We start from the raw sequence: 17,074 nt of genomic DNA on the forward strand, positions 1-17,074 counted from the left end.
TTTAGGCGGTTTAATTGTGTAGTTTATAAAACTTGATAATATCCCACAAATTAAAGAAAAATAATGATAATCATTATGTTACTTTTTTTCAGATTTTGGAAGCAAGGGTATTGGAGAAATCATTTACAAGGAAGACGTTATCATATTAGTGCATTATATGTTGTTGATTTGAGAAGATTCAGGCGTATTGCAGCAGGTGATAGACTACGTGGTCAATATCAGGCACTCAGTCAAGATCCAAACAGTTTATCAAATCTTGATCAGGTATGATTTGTTTATGTATGTTATATTTATATATTATTATTATCATTTATGACCGCATAGGATCACTTTAGTCAGTCATTATCCAAGTCTCTTCGAAAGGACAGTTTGGACCTTGCTGTTCTCCCAGTACTTTTTCATGTGTTCCGATCTTTATGCCTTTTCTAGTGTTGAAAATGTTCATGTTGTGAGTATGAAGCAAGTGGTTTTGTTCTTGATTTTGTTGATTTTGGAGGTGTCTCCTGGTGTAAGGCTAATTCCTTCAGATCCTCTCTTATTTTACTGATCCATCTGCACCCTCTCTTGATGTTTTTTAACTTGATATTGTATTGTATAATTGTTTCAGAAGTCTTGAATCTTACATCCTCACGATATGTCCAAAGAATCATAGTCTCCTCTTAAATATGACATCAGTGATAGGTTCCAACTCTTTTTACATGACTTTTTCAAGCACAATCCACTACTTCCTGGTACTTTTTTTTGATCCAGGTTCTTCCAATTCTTCTTTCAATTTTCTGGAGTCTGTCTTTGATTGTTCGTTCAGGTGGAAGAGTATTTCTGCTGCATTAGCGGCTTCTTGTTTTTTATAACTGTCATAATTTCTTATTTTTGTGTTTATTGATTGGTATTTTTCATTGTAAGTGTATGAGGTTAATTTTTTTAGCTTTAGGAAGTTTGTTTCTTCTTATTTGGATCGAGGTTTTTTCGTTTAGGTTGTTTATTATTTCTTGGAGATATTTAAATCTGGTTACTGTTTTGATTTTATTACTTTTTATGTTTACTTTGTTTAATCGTGTTGGTTTTTGGGAGCATAATTTCTGTCTTTTCAAATGATATTTTGAGAACAATTTTATTTGCAATGTTTTGAAGTTCTAGTATCTATTTTTTGTCGATGTCGTTTGCTAGCAGTATCAAGTCGTCAGTGAAACCAAGACTATTTGTTTTGATTTTTCAGCCTATTTTTACTTTTGGGGGGCGTTTTTTGTTTCATTCTCTCATTACCATTTCTAGAGTGTAGTCGAATAAAAGCAGTGAGAACCCAGTGCCTTGGTATAATCCTGATTTGGTCTCAAATGGTTCTGAAAGCTTGCCTCTGAATCAGTGACTTGACTTAATGTTTGTGAGGGTCAGTGAACTTTATTACTTATGGATAAAAGCTACATTATTTACTAATTTTCTATACAGCTATCCTCAATTTCAACAATATAATATTTTTCATAATTTTTCACTACCTTCTTTATTCCCTCTTACAGAAATTCCACTGCCAATATCTTAAAGCGTGCAGGACCATTTTTCAATTCATTGTCATTGTCAGACTTTTGTGTTGCAAGCTGCCAACAGCTCCAAGCAACATTCATCAGTTTAGTTCACCACTATAAACTCTTCTGGGCAGTAGATATTTAATAGGTAAGATGATGAATATGAATTTCAAATGTGGTTAAACAGAAATAATTTTATGCCACAGGTTTTAAACATTGCTAAAATAATGCATAAGTGAATCAAGGTTTGTGGAGGTTTTGTTTAAAATAAAAGTGTTTTAATTGTAGTTGATTTCTTTTCAGTAGCTAAATATGTCCTATTACATTGGTGTTCCCTGAATTTTAATATTACTCTCCAGTTTTAGGAATATTGTAAGATAAGTCATAATCACTGTTAAAAAAATGAAGGAGTTAGCTGATTACATTTTATTGAATTTAAATATTGAGTGTAGTTTGGTTATCACGATTCAATTAACAGAACTTCTGATAAAATGGTTAAAATTCCTGCTATTGTAGCTTCCTTTTCTCAGAAATATTATTAAAAAGAAATGCTGCAAAGAATTGCATAACATTCTCAACTTTGTCCTTGACAGACTTTTATTTCAAATACATCATTGAGTTTTTAAATATTAAGGACTGTATTATTTTTTACTTAAATCAATCAAATAAATTATGAAATACAAAAAGAATATGATTTTGGGGATTGATTTTAGATAAAAAATGTAGTAAACTAGTTTACAAATCTGTGCAAGTTTACACAATGCTCTTAGAGTTTCTGACAATATTTCATTGGCTGGTACCTGCCAATGTGGCAATTTACCTCAAAAAATAAATAATAACTTATTGAATATTTATTTTATTGAAAAACCGTTTAATAAAATCTTATCTGTTAATATAAAACCTGTTTAATTATTTAGAAGAAAACTAATAATTATGGAATCAAGTACCATCTTACCCAATTGACTGTAGGGATATAGAGTGGAAATTATAGTCTAAAATATTTGTGTTACACTTTACAATTTTAGTCCTATCGCAGCGGTTTATCAACTGATTTGTATAAATGAGGTGTCATTTTGTTCAAAATAAAAGGCTTAACATAATTCAGTAAAACCAATATTTACAGAGCTCTTTATGATTAGAAAATTTAAATGGCTGCCAGCAGAGGAAAAATTTTCAAACTTTGTTTTGTTGATTTTTTCGAATACATATACATCAAATTTCATTAAAATACCTCAATCTGTTCTTAAGATATAAATATTTAATAAACATAAAATGGCAGACAAAGGGAAAATAAACTAAGATAGGTCATTTATCCACATGAACGCTTTTGTCCAAAATTATCCCTTTAAGTTTAGAACACTTATTGGAACATTCTGTTGGGGGAAAAATATGGGTATATATTTTATTTATTAAAAAAATACAGTACCAATATTTTTTGACCCGATGTCACTCATCCTAATTTTGATTGGCTCAAAACTTTGAGATTTTAAACAACTTAATAAATACTTTCATTGTATAAAGCTCAATTTTCTACAACCACTATATAAAACCAAAATAGTGAAAATTACCTCTTTCTTCCCCTTTTTAATTTTTCCCCCAATTTAATGTTACCAATGCTTCATTAATAGAAGAAATTTTTTGAGCTGTTTTTAAAGAAGTTCTGAAAAATGTAATAAAACAGGTCCTAGTACAATATTAACAGTTATCTATAACAGTTTCTAAGAAAGTCGTTTCTAGGCAGAAAACTGTACAAAAACACTTTTCAATATTTCAATTCTTAAAAAACTGATGCAGATGAAGTCAATGTAAGTTTCAAAAATTTGATTTTAATTTGGAATAATACAGACGAAAGAGTGTCAGATAAATTCATTTTATTATGTTTTCACCCCCTCTTGCTATCAGGTGCTAAAACCTAGCGGTGGCTAGGGTGCCCACAGCAAACTATGGTCACGCCACTCTACGTCACAAACTGCTCCCTCGAGCACTGTGCATAGCACCAAGTAACTAGTCGACACTCATACCTGACCCAAGGCTGTTGTGTCCGGATGGACTCTCTCAATTCTTGTTCGGATGAACATTATTTTAGGTTTTATTTTGCTTATTTTTCCTGTCTTTTAAGTTAAGTTATAAGTTACAAGTGTTATGTTACAAAATTCTTTTAAACCACCAAGACATACAATTAAACAATCCTTCAGTAATCAACAAGATGTTGTCTTCATTCATCACCTGTGAACATATACAGTCCACCCGTGCTCTAAAATTTACCACAATGCTTGTTGACCAACAGCATCCCGCAGATGTCGCAACAGTATTTTTAAACAGAATAAAAATTCTCTTCATAATAAATATAGTAATAAAAACTTCTTAAATGAATTAAATTATCTAAGCAATTTTTTATTTCATGGGTTGTCGCTTGTGCAGAGCCAGTCTGGTGAAATCAAAATACAAGGCCAATACAAGGCTTGGCAGAAAAGTAGAGATTCATTTTTTTTAATTTTATTTTATTTTTATACATCAATGTTATCATCTTCAAAGTAGTTCCATTGGAGAACTATACATTATACACTGATGGAGGCGTTGTTTCCATTCTTCATAACAATGGTGAAAAGCTTCATTTGGAAATAATTGCTGCTTTCAGCTCTTTGTTTACGGTCCTTTCGATGTTTTTGACAATGCCAAATGATGTCCTTTAAAGTGTGTTTTGATCCTGGGTGGGGAACAAAACGTCACATGGATCAGGTGAATGGCAGGGCTGAAGAACCATTGAAAACCCTTTTTTCATCCAAAACTGGTTGATGGAGATAGCCATGTGACAGAGGACGTTGTCTTGGAAGAGCATCCAAGTGTTCAAAATGTCTAGTTTGACATATAGCACCCTTTTTCTGAGTCTTTCAAGGATTTCATTATAAAAAAAACTTGGTCAGTAGTTTGTCCTTGGGACACAGATTCTGTGTGAATAATCCTCTTACAGTCAAAAAAACAAACCAGTTTGAATTTGATTCTTGATTTGCTCATTCAAGCTTTCTTTGGTCGAAGAGAAGTATCAGTGTGCCTTTCATTATTTTGACATTTTGTTTCTGAATCACATTTGAAAATCCATGATTGATCACCAGTGATTACATAACTGAAGAGACGTGGGTCATTTTCGATTCTGTCGTGAGTTTAAGGCACACATTCTTATGCGATAATCTTTCTGTTCAATGGAAAGGTTTTTTTGGCATCAACTATGCATACACTTTTTTCATGCCCAAATCTTAAGTCAAAATCTGGTGAAGGGTAAAATGATTCAAATTTAACATACTACTTATCAGTCCCAATGTTAGTCGATGATCTGACCTCATAAAAGCTTCCAACATTTTCTTTAGTTTTCCCTATTGAAGGCCCCCCCTAAGCGAGGTTCTTCTTCCACTGCTTTTCAGCCCTCCAAAAATACTTTGTGCCACCAAAAAGCTTGTGCTCTTGATAAGGAATGTTCCCTATAGGTTCATTGCGACTTTTCATAGGTCAAACTCGTGGATTCACCAATTTTAACACAAAATTTAATGGTCTCTCTTTGCCCCAAATTTTGCTGTTCAATTTTTTTAATACACTACAAAAACAACTTCGCTTATCATGCCCTTTATGATTATGTAGTTATCGCACAAGGTTGAAACTTTCACTGAACCTCGGAGTGACTGGTACACAAGCTATGTGAAGGAGGAGTCTGCATTGTTGCCAGATCATTACTTTTCTGCCACATCTCATACATTTATGTACATACATATATCTTCTGGAAATTTCTATGGTTTTTTTAAAATGTTTTTTGAACTTTGAAGACTGTGAAACATCAACTTCACAAAAAACGTGACAGAGTTTTTAACCAATCTATATTTCCCCTTTATAAGTGGTAGCTTATAAAGGGGAAATATAGATATAAGGGGAAATATCTTATACCTCAGTAATAGAGCTAGAGGCAGGAAAGTAATAAGGTGCATGTTAATTAAATCATGTTATATATGTTAAATTTCTGCTCAAATCATATTTTTCCATATAGAAAAAAAGAAGTACACAATTGTTTTATTTAAATTAATAAATATGCAAAATCTTGACTATTATTGATTCTTGAATGATTGTTAGATATTAATAAATTTTCATTACATCTAATTTTCAGGATCTTCCAAACAACATGATTCATCAGGTTGCTATTAAATCTTTGCCACAAGAGTGGTTGTGGTGTGAAACTTGGTGCGATGATGAATCTAAGAAATATGCTAAAACCATCGATTTAGTAAGTGATGATATTTTATTTTAATTATTTCTTCATTTTATTACCTTTTTTAAATTTATTTATCTTTTACTACCCAGACTGTAAAATATGATTTACATAAAAATGTGTGCATCAAAAAATAAGTTGAATAAATATTTGTTTAAATAAATGTATTGTTTAATAAATATATTAAATCTAATATTTAAATAAATATCAGAGGTAGATATTTTATGTAGTATAAGAGAGAGGTTTTTTCTTCATAAAATCATCACGAAAAATCCTCAAGAATCATTTTAAAAAATTTTTTTTTATCTTACATAAATCCTATGTATTTATAATATAGAATAAATTTTCCAATTTTAATTGCTGTTTGTTACAGAAATTGTTTTAAACTTTAGTTTCTAGTAACATTAATGATCAATTCTTAAGCATTGTTAGGTTACAGCCAATTTCTATGATCATCTACTTTTATAATGAACCATATGTTTCTTTTTGTGTGGTTTCCATCCGGTATGGTTTTTGTAAGATTCATTCAATAATTAAAGATAAAATAGCTGTGGAAGCTAAACAGTTGGTAAGAGAGTTATGTTAATTTCAGAACAGTACTCTGTAGTGACTTTTGATCAGCTAGTAAAATTGTTTTATTTATATTACTTTAAAATCCCATTTTACAATGGCAAGTCCTCTTGAAGTTTGCTAATCAGTTAAGCAGCATGGAGTGATCTGTTTTTTTGCTTTTCAAAGGTGAAAAATCAGTTAACGTTTACTGTCATATGACCAAACAATACCGACAAATTTGTATGTACTGCAGAAATTTTCACAAACGGGTAGAAAAATTTTAAAACAGTCATACTTCAATGACTGACAGACACCATTCTGGATGTCCAGTTGAAGTTTCAACTCCAACACTGAAACTCGGACTATCTCGGCTGAAAAATTATATTTATTGGTTACAGTTCATTACATTATCACCAACAAGCTCGAGATAGCTGCCAAAGAATTTACAGATCATTATAAAGAGGCAAGACTTTGTATATGCGTAAAACTGAAACAATGATATCAGTAGGAAGGTGGTGCTGCTTTTTGGATTCCTGTGATGAAACTTGGATACACCTTTATGAATCGGGATCAAAAAGATAAAGCATGAAGTGGAAACACACGAGTTCACCTGTCAAGAAAAATTTCTAAACCTGACTATCAACAGGAAAGTCATTGACAGTATTTTGGGATGCAAAAGGGTCAGTTTTAGTTGATTTTCTAGAAAACCAGTGAACAATAAACAGTACATTCTATTCTGACATTCTTATTAACAAAGCTAAGCCACCAGTGTTGAAAAACACTCTGGATTTCATCATCACAAAGGCATCAATCTGATAATGCCCTGCCTTGCAGAACTCAGGTTACTTGAGAGAACATCGACCAATTGCATTGGGAAGTAATACCTCATCCCCACACAGTCCTGACGTGGCTCCACAAAATTTCCTCTTGTTTGGTCCATTCAAGGAAACAGTATGTGGTAAGAAGTTTAATGACAATGACGACATCAGAGAAAATGTGCTAAATTGGCTGTGACATCAAGACAGATTTTTTTTTGTGGCATGCATAAATAAGATGCAAAGATGGGAAAAGTGTATTAATGTTGATAGAGATTAGGTTGAAAAATTGAAAAAATGTTATATTAATTAAATAAATTCTTAGCTCCGGAGCAATTTGTATCTAATTATTGAATCACCCTCGTACAGATTAACTGAAAAAGGTTTAAGATTATAACTTAATTGTTAAGTGTTTTGTTTTATAACAGTAGCAGAGATAATATGTTTTTTAATCATTGCTATGAAAAATATTCATAACCATGTAATGCATCAATGATTATCTAGTTCATTGTTTTTGTTCTTTTTTCAGTGCAACAATCCTTTGACTAAAGAAGCTAAATTGACAGCAGCGATGCGTATTGTTGAAGAGTGGAAAGATTACGATGCAGAAATTAAAGCGCTCCAACTTAAATTAGGTGCTACCGATGAACATGAAGAAGAAGAACATCATCCAACTCCATCAGTCAGTTCCCAAATAGGTAATTATGTCTCCTTCTATGTTTATTTAATTATTTACTGTTAGTTTTATCTTGTATTTAGTGTGACTGACTACCATAGCAATGGCCTTAGTAGATCATTTGAAAAGATTAGCTTGTAATCATTACTATTCTTTGAGAACATCATTTAAGCAACATCTCGCATTTATGTACACGATCCAGCAAATAAGCAGAATCTTTTCTTTAATAGCTATCATTATAGTATGGCTTTAATGAGGTATGGATTGGATTGGCCTTCAAAAACATACTCTTTGGTATTTCATTTGTAGTACAGCAGTGGACATGCAACAACTTTTCTCTCTCAAGGTAATTTAAAAAAAATGGTAACTGTTAAGACATACTGTTTACTTATCACCGTTTCAACTCTAGTCATCACACCTTAATGCCTCATAAATGGCAATCTTGTAATTATACTGAACTTCAGAACAACTTGATAATGAAAAGAACATTTTATAACAGTGTACATTCAATCAGATTTATTTATTCAGTTTACTAAAGAGCAATATTGATATTGTCATAAGCTTTCACCAAAAGTCCACCATTCTGGCTTCAGATATGCTATAGCGTTAGACATTTCTGATGGCAGTATTTGTCAGATTTCGTTTTTGGATTTATATCTACTGTTTCATGAGATGTTTCTTATAAAGTGAGGTTACATAGCAGTTAGATGAGTGTAGTTAGATTAACCACTAAGAATTTGCTGAAAATATCAGACATTGTTGATAGAAAACAACTGTCAATCATAAATGATATGTAGTTTTCCTTGTTAGGTTTGTGTCAGTAAGAAGAATTTTCATTAGATAATCAAAAATCTGTATGCTTCATAAACATCCTCTTCAATGCAACTGTATGACTGTCTAGCATTATGTATAATAAACCTTTGGTGACATGTGATCTTATTTGTTTGAGGAAAATGGAAGATCATTGATATTCAAATTCATTATGCCATGCATCCAACTGTTCATTATTTCCCCTCTGTGAAGCTTGCTGGGTGCGGCATTGATATAGTGTGGTTTCAACAAGATGGTTTGACAAAGCCACGGCAAGGAATTCAATGGCTCCTGTAAAGGAAATGTTTCCTGGTCAAGTCATCTCATAATATGGTGACATTTAATAGCCTTCTTATCCAGTTATGTCTATTTGTTTCTTAGTTTTTTGCAGGTATCTTAAAAGAAAGTTTTCTTTAAAAGCCTTGCTTAGTTGAAAAAAGTAAAACCGGCACTCAAGTTAAAATTTCAACAATTTGTATAAAAATAATATGATGTATAATAAAAAGTTTTGAATTCTGTCTGCAATAATACGTTGGGAAATGTATTGGGGAAACCAGCTCTTAGTTGACATATTTTTTAAAAGGAAAACCATGATGTTTTTCATTAACATTATGTAAAATGTTAAAATTGACTTAGCTCTAAAAATTCCTAAAATTTTCAATTTTCCTGATGGACTGTTTAAGTTATCATTGTCAGCTTAGGGCAAATAAAGATGTGAAAGACTATTGTCAGTCAGCCTGGAGATATTTATATAGAAAATTTCACTGCAGAAACAGTGGCTTGCATCACAAAGGTTTGCCGATGAATTGAAAAATGGTGTTACTGTCTGATTCAACTCACTGACAGCAGAATTTCTTGAGAGGACTGAAGAAGCTATTGAAACACTGTGAAAAATCTGTTGAAGTTGAAGGCTGTTAAATAGAAAATAGTTATATAGTTTGATTAAGTAATATAGTTTGTTCATATTTTTCAGTTCAGTTTTTATTTCAAAATGGACTTTACTTTAAAAACACAATTCATATTTTTATATAATGAATATATTCTTGTATTTATTTTTCCTAAATGCTAAATAATTTTTATAAAAAAAAAAAAAAAATTTAATGAGAAATTCCTCTGAAATTAAACAATCAGATAACCAGTTGCACTGAAATATTAATCAAATGTTAACTGTTTTTATATTTTTCAGTTTGAAAAATATATTAAATATAACAGATATATCTAAAAAAAAAAAAAAATGGCCAAATACTAAAAAGGAACCAAAACACTAAGGTGTTTCAGAAAGTTGCCTCCATTTGGCAACAAATAAAAATATTTTATTATGTACAACTTAAATCTACAGCTTTTAAATATTTTTCTTTGTAGTTGCCATTTAAATTCAAGCATTTTCATAGCATTTCAATAATTTACAAATACCTTCTTCATAAAATTCAGGTACCTGGGTACCTAACCAACCTTTCATGGCATTTTGAAGTTTGTCATTGTTATCAAAGTGCTGCAGTGCTAGCCATTTCTTAACCCATTAATTGCCAGGATTAAATAAACACTACTTTTTTTTTTTATTAATTACTTTATTTCATCTATTTGGAAGTATATAAAGCTAGAAATATTTTCATATCAACAAAAAATTCAGTAATGTCTTAGTAATAAAATGGTTCGTTTACGCACCTTGACTGATTTTATCATGGTTTACAAGCCGATATAGTTTCCACGAATTTACTATAACAGAATCGATAGCATTAGTAAACAATGGCCCCCACCACTTTTTCCACGCACTTATATTCTATAGTTTCCAATGCCATTGTCATGAGAATCCACGCCACCCATGAATTTCATGTATTGTGCTAACATTAATGGCTGACTAATAGTTATATCTTTTCTTTCTTTTCTGCTATATCTTTTTGTATTTGCTAATGGGTGAATTCCATTGTGATTACTGGCAACTGTCACCACTGCATTATCATTCCATCTAGCTACTGCAAAACTAGTTTTTTTATCAAATGCAAAATCGAATGTACCCCTATCCATCCATCTTCTGCAATACTTTTGAGCTCTTTAGTTGGGCAATTACGAAGCCTATTTTCTCTGACATTGCCGGTAGCAAAATATCCTTTTTCATTGAATAATTTAAATAGATCATATATCGAAAAAAAATTGTCAAAATAAATTCTATGCTCGTTCGGATGGGATACAACATTTAACAGATCGAGTACTACTTGTGTCCCCAGACCATATTCAGTTTTTTTCTTTTTTAGCACCTCCGTATGGTATAATTGGTACAAATACCCATCAGAACTACATAAACACCAAAGCTTGAATCCAAATCTGATTGGTTTTCCCCTTATAAACATTTTTGCTGAATGCCTACCAAAATATGGCACCATTTCTTCAGCAACAGATAAATTATGAGAAAAAACGCCAAACTGTAAATTACGTCTGTTTATTTCATCAAAAAATGGCTGAATTTTTGCAAATTTATTGTTCTTGTCAAGCTTTTTGTTATCAGAAAGGTGCAGGTTCCTTTTTATTGCTCTAAAGGTGTTACGGCTCATTGAATTTCTGACTATTTCAACAACCTTATCTTCATCCTTACTCCAATATGTTTCTGTTTGAGGTAACGTATGATAACCAGTCAGTATCGAAATTGCAATAAATCTTTTTAGTAACGCACTATTTAAAGAAAAATCATGCCGATTGTTGTCATGTGCATATTTTATACTGAACTCTAAAATCATATTCAGCAAATCATTGTCGAAATAAAGAAAAAATATTTTAAGGGGTGATTTTCCTGCCAGTTTATTTTCTAAAATTTCTATTTGTCTATGTTCTACTGAATTTGGCAATTCTTTATAAATTGGTTCAATTTTTTCCCATTTTGGAATGTTTGTTTTGGGTTTAGTTTTAGATTTTTTTGGTTTATCCTTGCAATTTGATATTTCAGCATCAATGTCTTTTTCTGAATGTACATGAATCTCAAACGTACCTGCTATATCAGTTGTTGCTGTAGAAGGGGTCTCGATTAGCAAATTGTCATCAAAATCTTCTTCATCTGTAAGTTCATCAACTTTAGGTGGAATATAAGTCGCATCAATAGCAGTTGCTTGTGATATGTTGTTATCTTCATCTTCATCTAAAATGGACTGCAATTCGTCAAGTGTCAGCGGTTTTTCAAAATTCCACATTTTAAAAAATACTTAAATTATAATGAAATCAACTCGACTCTTGTAAAACTAATGCATGTACATAGTAAATAAACACTATACTAAAACACGATGTAATATTGTTTGAGATATTTCTTGAGTAAATTTCTATGAATTATAAAATTAATACCAAAACGTAATCAAAATTTAATAATAAAAGGAAACCCTGTATCAATTCAATAAAATGTTAGACTAAACAAAACTACAACGATGTATAAGCAAAACAATGCAACACAAGACTGTGAGAATATTCCAACATAACCTATTACGATATATGCTTAGCTCATGAGTGATCACTCATTATGCCAAAGGTGTGTCATCGCACCATTACTTTTAACGAGTGCTATTTATAATGATTTTTAAAAACAAGTTATTTTTATCAATTGAAATAAAAAACAAAACCTAGAGATATAATTAAAATAATAATATTATTTATAACAACCACTCTGCTATCCAAATATATTATAAAATGAAGCAGTTACACGGAATGTTAAATTACATTAAGTTTGAATGTAGCTAAACTTAAAAAATAAAAACGTAATCAATTATAACTTACGTTAGGGTGATCAAAGAACTTAACAAAGTAAGGCCAAATTGTAAAAAGTGAAGAAAATTATTTAGAAATTTATAAAAAAATTATTTTAGAAAAAGGTGCGTTTACGCACCACTGGCAAAAAATCGATTAATGTGAGTGAAGAAATGAAAATCATTCAGTGCCAAGTCCAGGCTGTAAGGGGATGATCAAAAATATCCCATTGGAATTTATTCAGTTCTTCGAGCACTGTGAGGATGAGTGTTTTCATCCAAAAAACACCAGATAACAGCGTACCAATGTTTGTTCTGAATGGCTAGCCTAAGTTTTTTAAAGTTTCAGAGTAGGCCGCTGAAGTAATTTGTACCACATTATATAAAATCAACTAGAACTTCCTGGGCATCCCAAAAAATCGTAGCCATAACCTTTTTAACTGACAAAGTTTGGCAGGCTTTCTTGGCTTGCATGGAAAACCAGTATGGCTCCAGGCTATTTGCTGTGGCATTCACGTAGACTGCCCAAGTTTCATCCCATCACAATTCTCTTCCAAATACTTTCTCCTGCGTCATAGCATGAAAGGAAGTTTAAGGTACAGCCCATTCGTTTGGCTCGATGGATCTCTGTGAGCATTTTTTGAACCCACCGAGCACAGAACAGCGAGAGGTAGGTAGCCTAATTTATTGGTGACAGTCTCGTATAGAACCGTACAAGAAATTTGCGTAAATTGTTAAGAGATGGTGAATCTTTGATTTCCACACTGTTTCGTCAATTTCACTGACAAGATCATCACTTACAAGCTGTCAGTTGTTGGAAGTATGTGTCACTACTTAATAGGGTTATTTTTGTTGGCTAAAAATTAAGGCAATGAAGCTACAAAAAGAAAAAAATTTGTGACTGTGTACTGAAGTCGAATTAGGTGCTGAAGTGAGGTTCAGCGAATTTGATTAAATCAAATAAACCAGTAGTGAAAGGGTTAAGCAGAAAGTTTAGCCTTTGAAAAGTTTTACTATATATTGTTTATTGATTTCATACAAATATAAAATATAAAGTTTAATCCATTTTCTATTGTTATGTTACAGTTGTGCCAACTACAGAAGATGTACATTCCGAATTATGACATGATTGTGTATTTAATAAGGCTCAATAATTATAATTTTAATTATATTTTTATTGCAAAAGTACTCTGCAGTTTTGCATCACGTCACTTACTCTCCTTTTATCTCTCTATATCACTCTATCCTCTCTCCCTCTCTCATTTACTCTATATATATATATATCATCTTTCATTTCCTAGCAAATGATACATATATTTATGTATATTATTTGTTATTGTGATATACATTGTTTCTTTTCATTAGGTGATGCATATTTTCTGGTGTCAACCATTGGGTTTTTCTTGCAGGTATTTTCAGTACAATGTCACTCTGTTCAATTAAAAATATGAATTTATTTTATTTTTATACATTTTTTTTTAAACTAATTATTTAAAAGTATAATTTCTCTTAATGTTAAAAAAATTAAATAAAGAGCTTTTCGCTACGTAATTATAAATGCCAACTTTTCTAAAAAAATTTTTGTTTGTAACATTTTTTTAAAATGCATCATGTTACATTATGTTAGCTTCTCAATTGAGGGTACTAAATCCAAATGATGTTTTGTTTTTAGAAATACAATAGGTTGTTGGTTGTTTAGAATAATTTCTGCCATATGAAAATGGATAACCTGAGTATTTTATATCTTACATATCCTATCATTTGTTTTCCCCATTTATTGTGTAAATTTCTTAATAAAATGTTTTTTTTAAATTTTGCGGTAAATATAGAAAATATGTTTTTTAATTACGAAACATAACGAATGACTAAAACAAGTTTTGCATTAACAAAGACCATAATTTTTTTTATTTCATAAATAAATAATATTAATAAGTATAACTTAACCTGTAGCTTAACTACAAAAAATATTTTTATAGGTAAGCTTGTTATAGCTGCAGAGTGTTTACATGTTTCTTTTTTATTAGTTATTTAGGAGGTTAATTTTATGTATACGCCTAATTACAACAAATTTCAAATTAAAAAAATTCATCATTTCAACTAGTAATGAAATAATGAAAATGTATTTTTTTTTTAAATTTTTAATAATTTAATTTTTTTGAATTATTTGCTAAAATACTTAGCATCCTGAATGTAAAGATTATCAGAAAATCTCTTTTTTTTTGATAATAAATGTATTGATTTCTTTTTTATCAAACGTATAAGTGGTTGTTAGTATTTTTTTGAAAATTAATACTATGATTGTATTAAGTTTTTTTTTCTTTTAAATTCTCAGTCTGAATATTAATACTATTATTAATATATATTTTATACAAAACTGCATGAGTTTATTTTGAAAATATTTTGTAAATTATATAATTTTCAGACTGTTGATCAGTTTTGTAAATATTTTTTTTAGCACAGTTTTTAATTTGTTCCTTATTTATAGGTTAATTTAATTTTTTTACTAACTATGTGATCTCTGTTTTCAACAAATTTTGATTAAAAAAATGCAGTGTGGTTAGATAATATGCGTTTTAGATCCGTAGATATCTTCTTTTTTTTTATTGGACATTTTATTTTGAAAAGTTGGCAAATGCTAGTTTTAAAATAATTATATTTTGATGCATGAAAGATTTGATGTGTGTTTTGAATATTATAATAATAGTAATGTTTCAATTCTTATGTATTATTTGTATAAAGATTTTACTTATTAACTGTGCTGGAGTTATTTTTTTACACCGATGAAATATGATGAAACTTAGTTATTACTGTACATATTCTTAAATGTTATTAAAGAATCATTTTAATTATTATTGTATTTATAAAAGTCAGTTCCTTTTTCCTTTCAATTTTTTTTTCTCATGTCCAGTTGACTAGCTTCATATTATACACCATTCTTGCTCTAATATTCAAGGAATTTGATCACCTCTTCGTCTACGTTACTATAGAATTTGCCAGGATCAAATTTGCCACAGAATTTTTAATCGAGTAGATATTTGTCATTCTGTATTTTACCACATTCACATAGATCGCTATCTGTTACCCACCGTTTGCGAAGGTTGTGCTTTGAGTAAGCCACACCGCTTCTTAATCTGTTCAGTATTTTCCATTCCTGTAGATAGGTGGTTACTACAAGGAAGCAACTCCAGCCTATTTCTGGTGTTCGATGCTATGTTCTTTATTCGGTATCATTCGGCTTCTGCTGGTCCGCGTAGTTCTTTGACTATTATGAAGTTGGGTCTGCATTTTAGCCGACATTCTGCTAATTCTCTGTAATCATAGTACGGGTACAAAGCATCATTCATTGTTTTTGTTTTCTCCTTCTTAGCCGCTACCTCACATCAAACTGCTGGAGGGGTGATTCCACGTCAATCATACAGTTTTTCTACAGGTGTTGGGTGTAGGCATCCTGTTACCAGTCGGCATGCTTCATTCAGAGACACATTCACTCTATTAGCATGTGTTGAGCAGCTCCAGAACAGGATGTATATATTCTCCTGCCAAGTAACATAGGGCTAAAGTGGACATTCCCAGAACTTGTGGTTTAGCACCTTATTCGCTGCCTGTTAGCATGTGAATTGCCACAGCTTTCATTTTGATCACTTTGCTGTGCTGCTTATAAGTGAGTGATCTGTCCAAGATTACACCCAGGTAAGTAGGGTGTTCTGAGTGTTTCAGCTCTGTGTTGCCCCAATGGATTCTTAATTGTCGTTCTGTCTCACGGTTTCAGAGATAGTAATAGCTGGTTTTTGATGGATTTGGCTTCAAATTGTTAGTTCTGTAGTATGTCGAGTTTCTCTATTGCTCGGTTTAGTGTGTCCTCTACTTCTTTCAAGATTTTGTATTGCGCTGTTAGCATGAGATCGTTTGCACTGGAAGTGATAACTTGTTACTGGAAGTAACAAGTTTATTTTCCTATTGGCTAGTCATTGGTTTTGATGTTAAAAACAATTGGTTACAGTACACTGCCTTGCGGTAATCCATTCTTCTGCTATCTCCAATTGCTATCCTTGCCATCTAGTGTTACAAAGAACTGCCGATCACTCGGTAACATGGTCACTGTTTCTGTGAACTTGTATTCGTTTGTTAGCTCATAACTTTATATTGGAGTGTACAGTGACACACAGTATCAAAGGCTACACAATACTGAGTAATATATTTCAATGATCAACGCTTTTGATGTTGCCAATTTAAAAAAAAAAGTTTTTTACATCTTTTTTGTTATTTATATAGCAGATTAAAAAAATTTTTTTAGTAAGGCAGATACTCATAGTAATATTTGCCATGCAAGAAAAAGGTTGTTTTTGAAGAAATTATTTTATAAACTACTAATAGAAAAAATTGAATTTGTAATGTATTCATCCTGACAATTATTATATTAGGTCCCTTTTTTACCGCTATTTTGTGTCTCGTGCTTCACCAGCTACAGTTGCTATATATCAGTGGAAGTAAATGATTCTATTTAAGCATGTTTACTCTTTTAAAACTACAAATAAAAACCTGTCATTGTGTTCTAGAGAATATTTAGCTGCAAAAAGAATCTGGTGTTCTCTAACTACATGGAATCCTTATTTTACATTTATACTTTCTTTCATGCTTATTCACATTGTATTATAGCCATGCTATTCTTAGCAGTTGTATTATAGGCAAATGTTGTTTCATTTTATAGTGCAGTTGTGATTAGTACA

The 17,074-nt window shown here is 31.1% G+C and overlaps 1 protein-coding gene across 2 annotated transcripts in view; it reads left to right on the forward strand.

Annotated features, from left to right (window-relative positions):
* Positions 1–15,100, forward strand: part of Uggt (UDP-glucose-glycoprotein glucosyltransferase) — a 114,190-nt gene extending 99,090 nt beyond the window's left edge. For both annotated transcript variants that reach the window (XM_075380723.1, XM_075380724.1), the window contains 4 exons: positions 93–264; positions 5,671–5,787; positions 7,669–7,837; positions 13,434–15,100. In XM_075380723.1, the coding sequence (XP_075236838.1) occupies positions 93–264; positions 5,671–5,787; positions 7,669–7,837; positions 13,434–13,471 (496 nt within the window). In that variant the 3' untranslated portion in view covers positions 13,472–15,100. The remainder of the gene's footprint in view (positions 1–92; positions 265–5,670; positions 5,788–7,668; positions 7,838–13,433) is intronic.
* The last annotated feature ends 1,974 nt before the right edge of the window (positions 15,101–17,074 follow it).

Source organism: Lycorma delicatula, chromosome 12, assembly GCF_047948215.1.
Source record: "Lycorma delicatula isolate Av1 chromosome 12, ASM4794821v1, whole genome shotgun sequence".
NCBI lineage: Eukaryota > Metazoa > Arthropoda > Insecta > Hemiptera > Fulgoridae > Lycorma > Lycorma delicatula.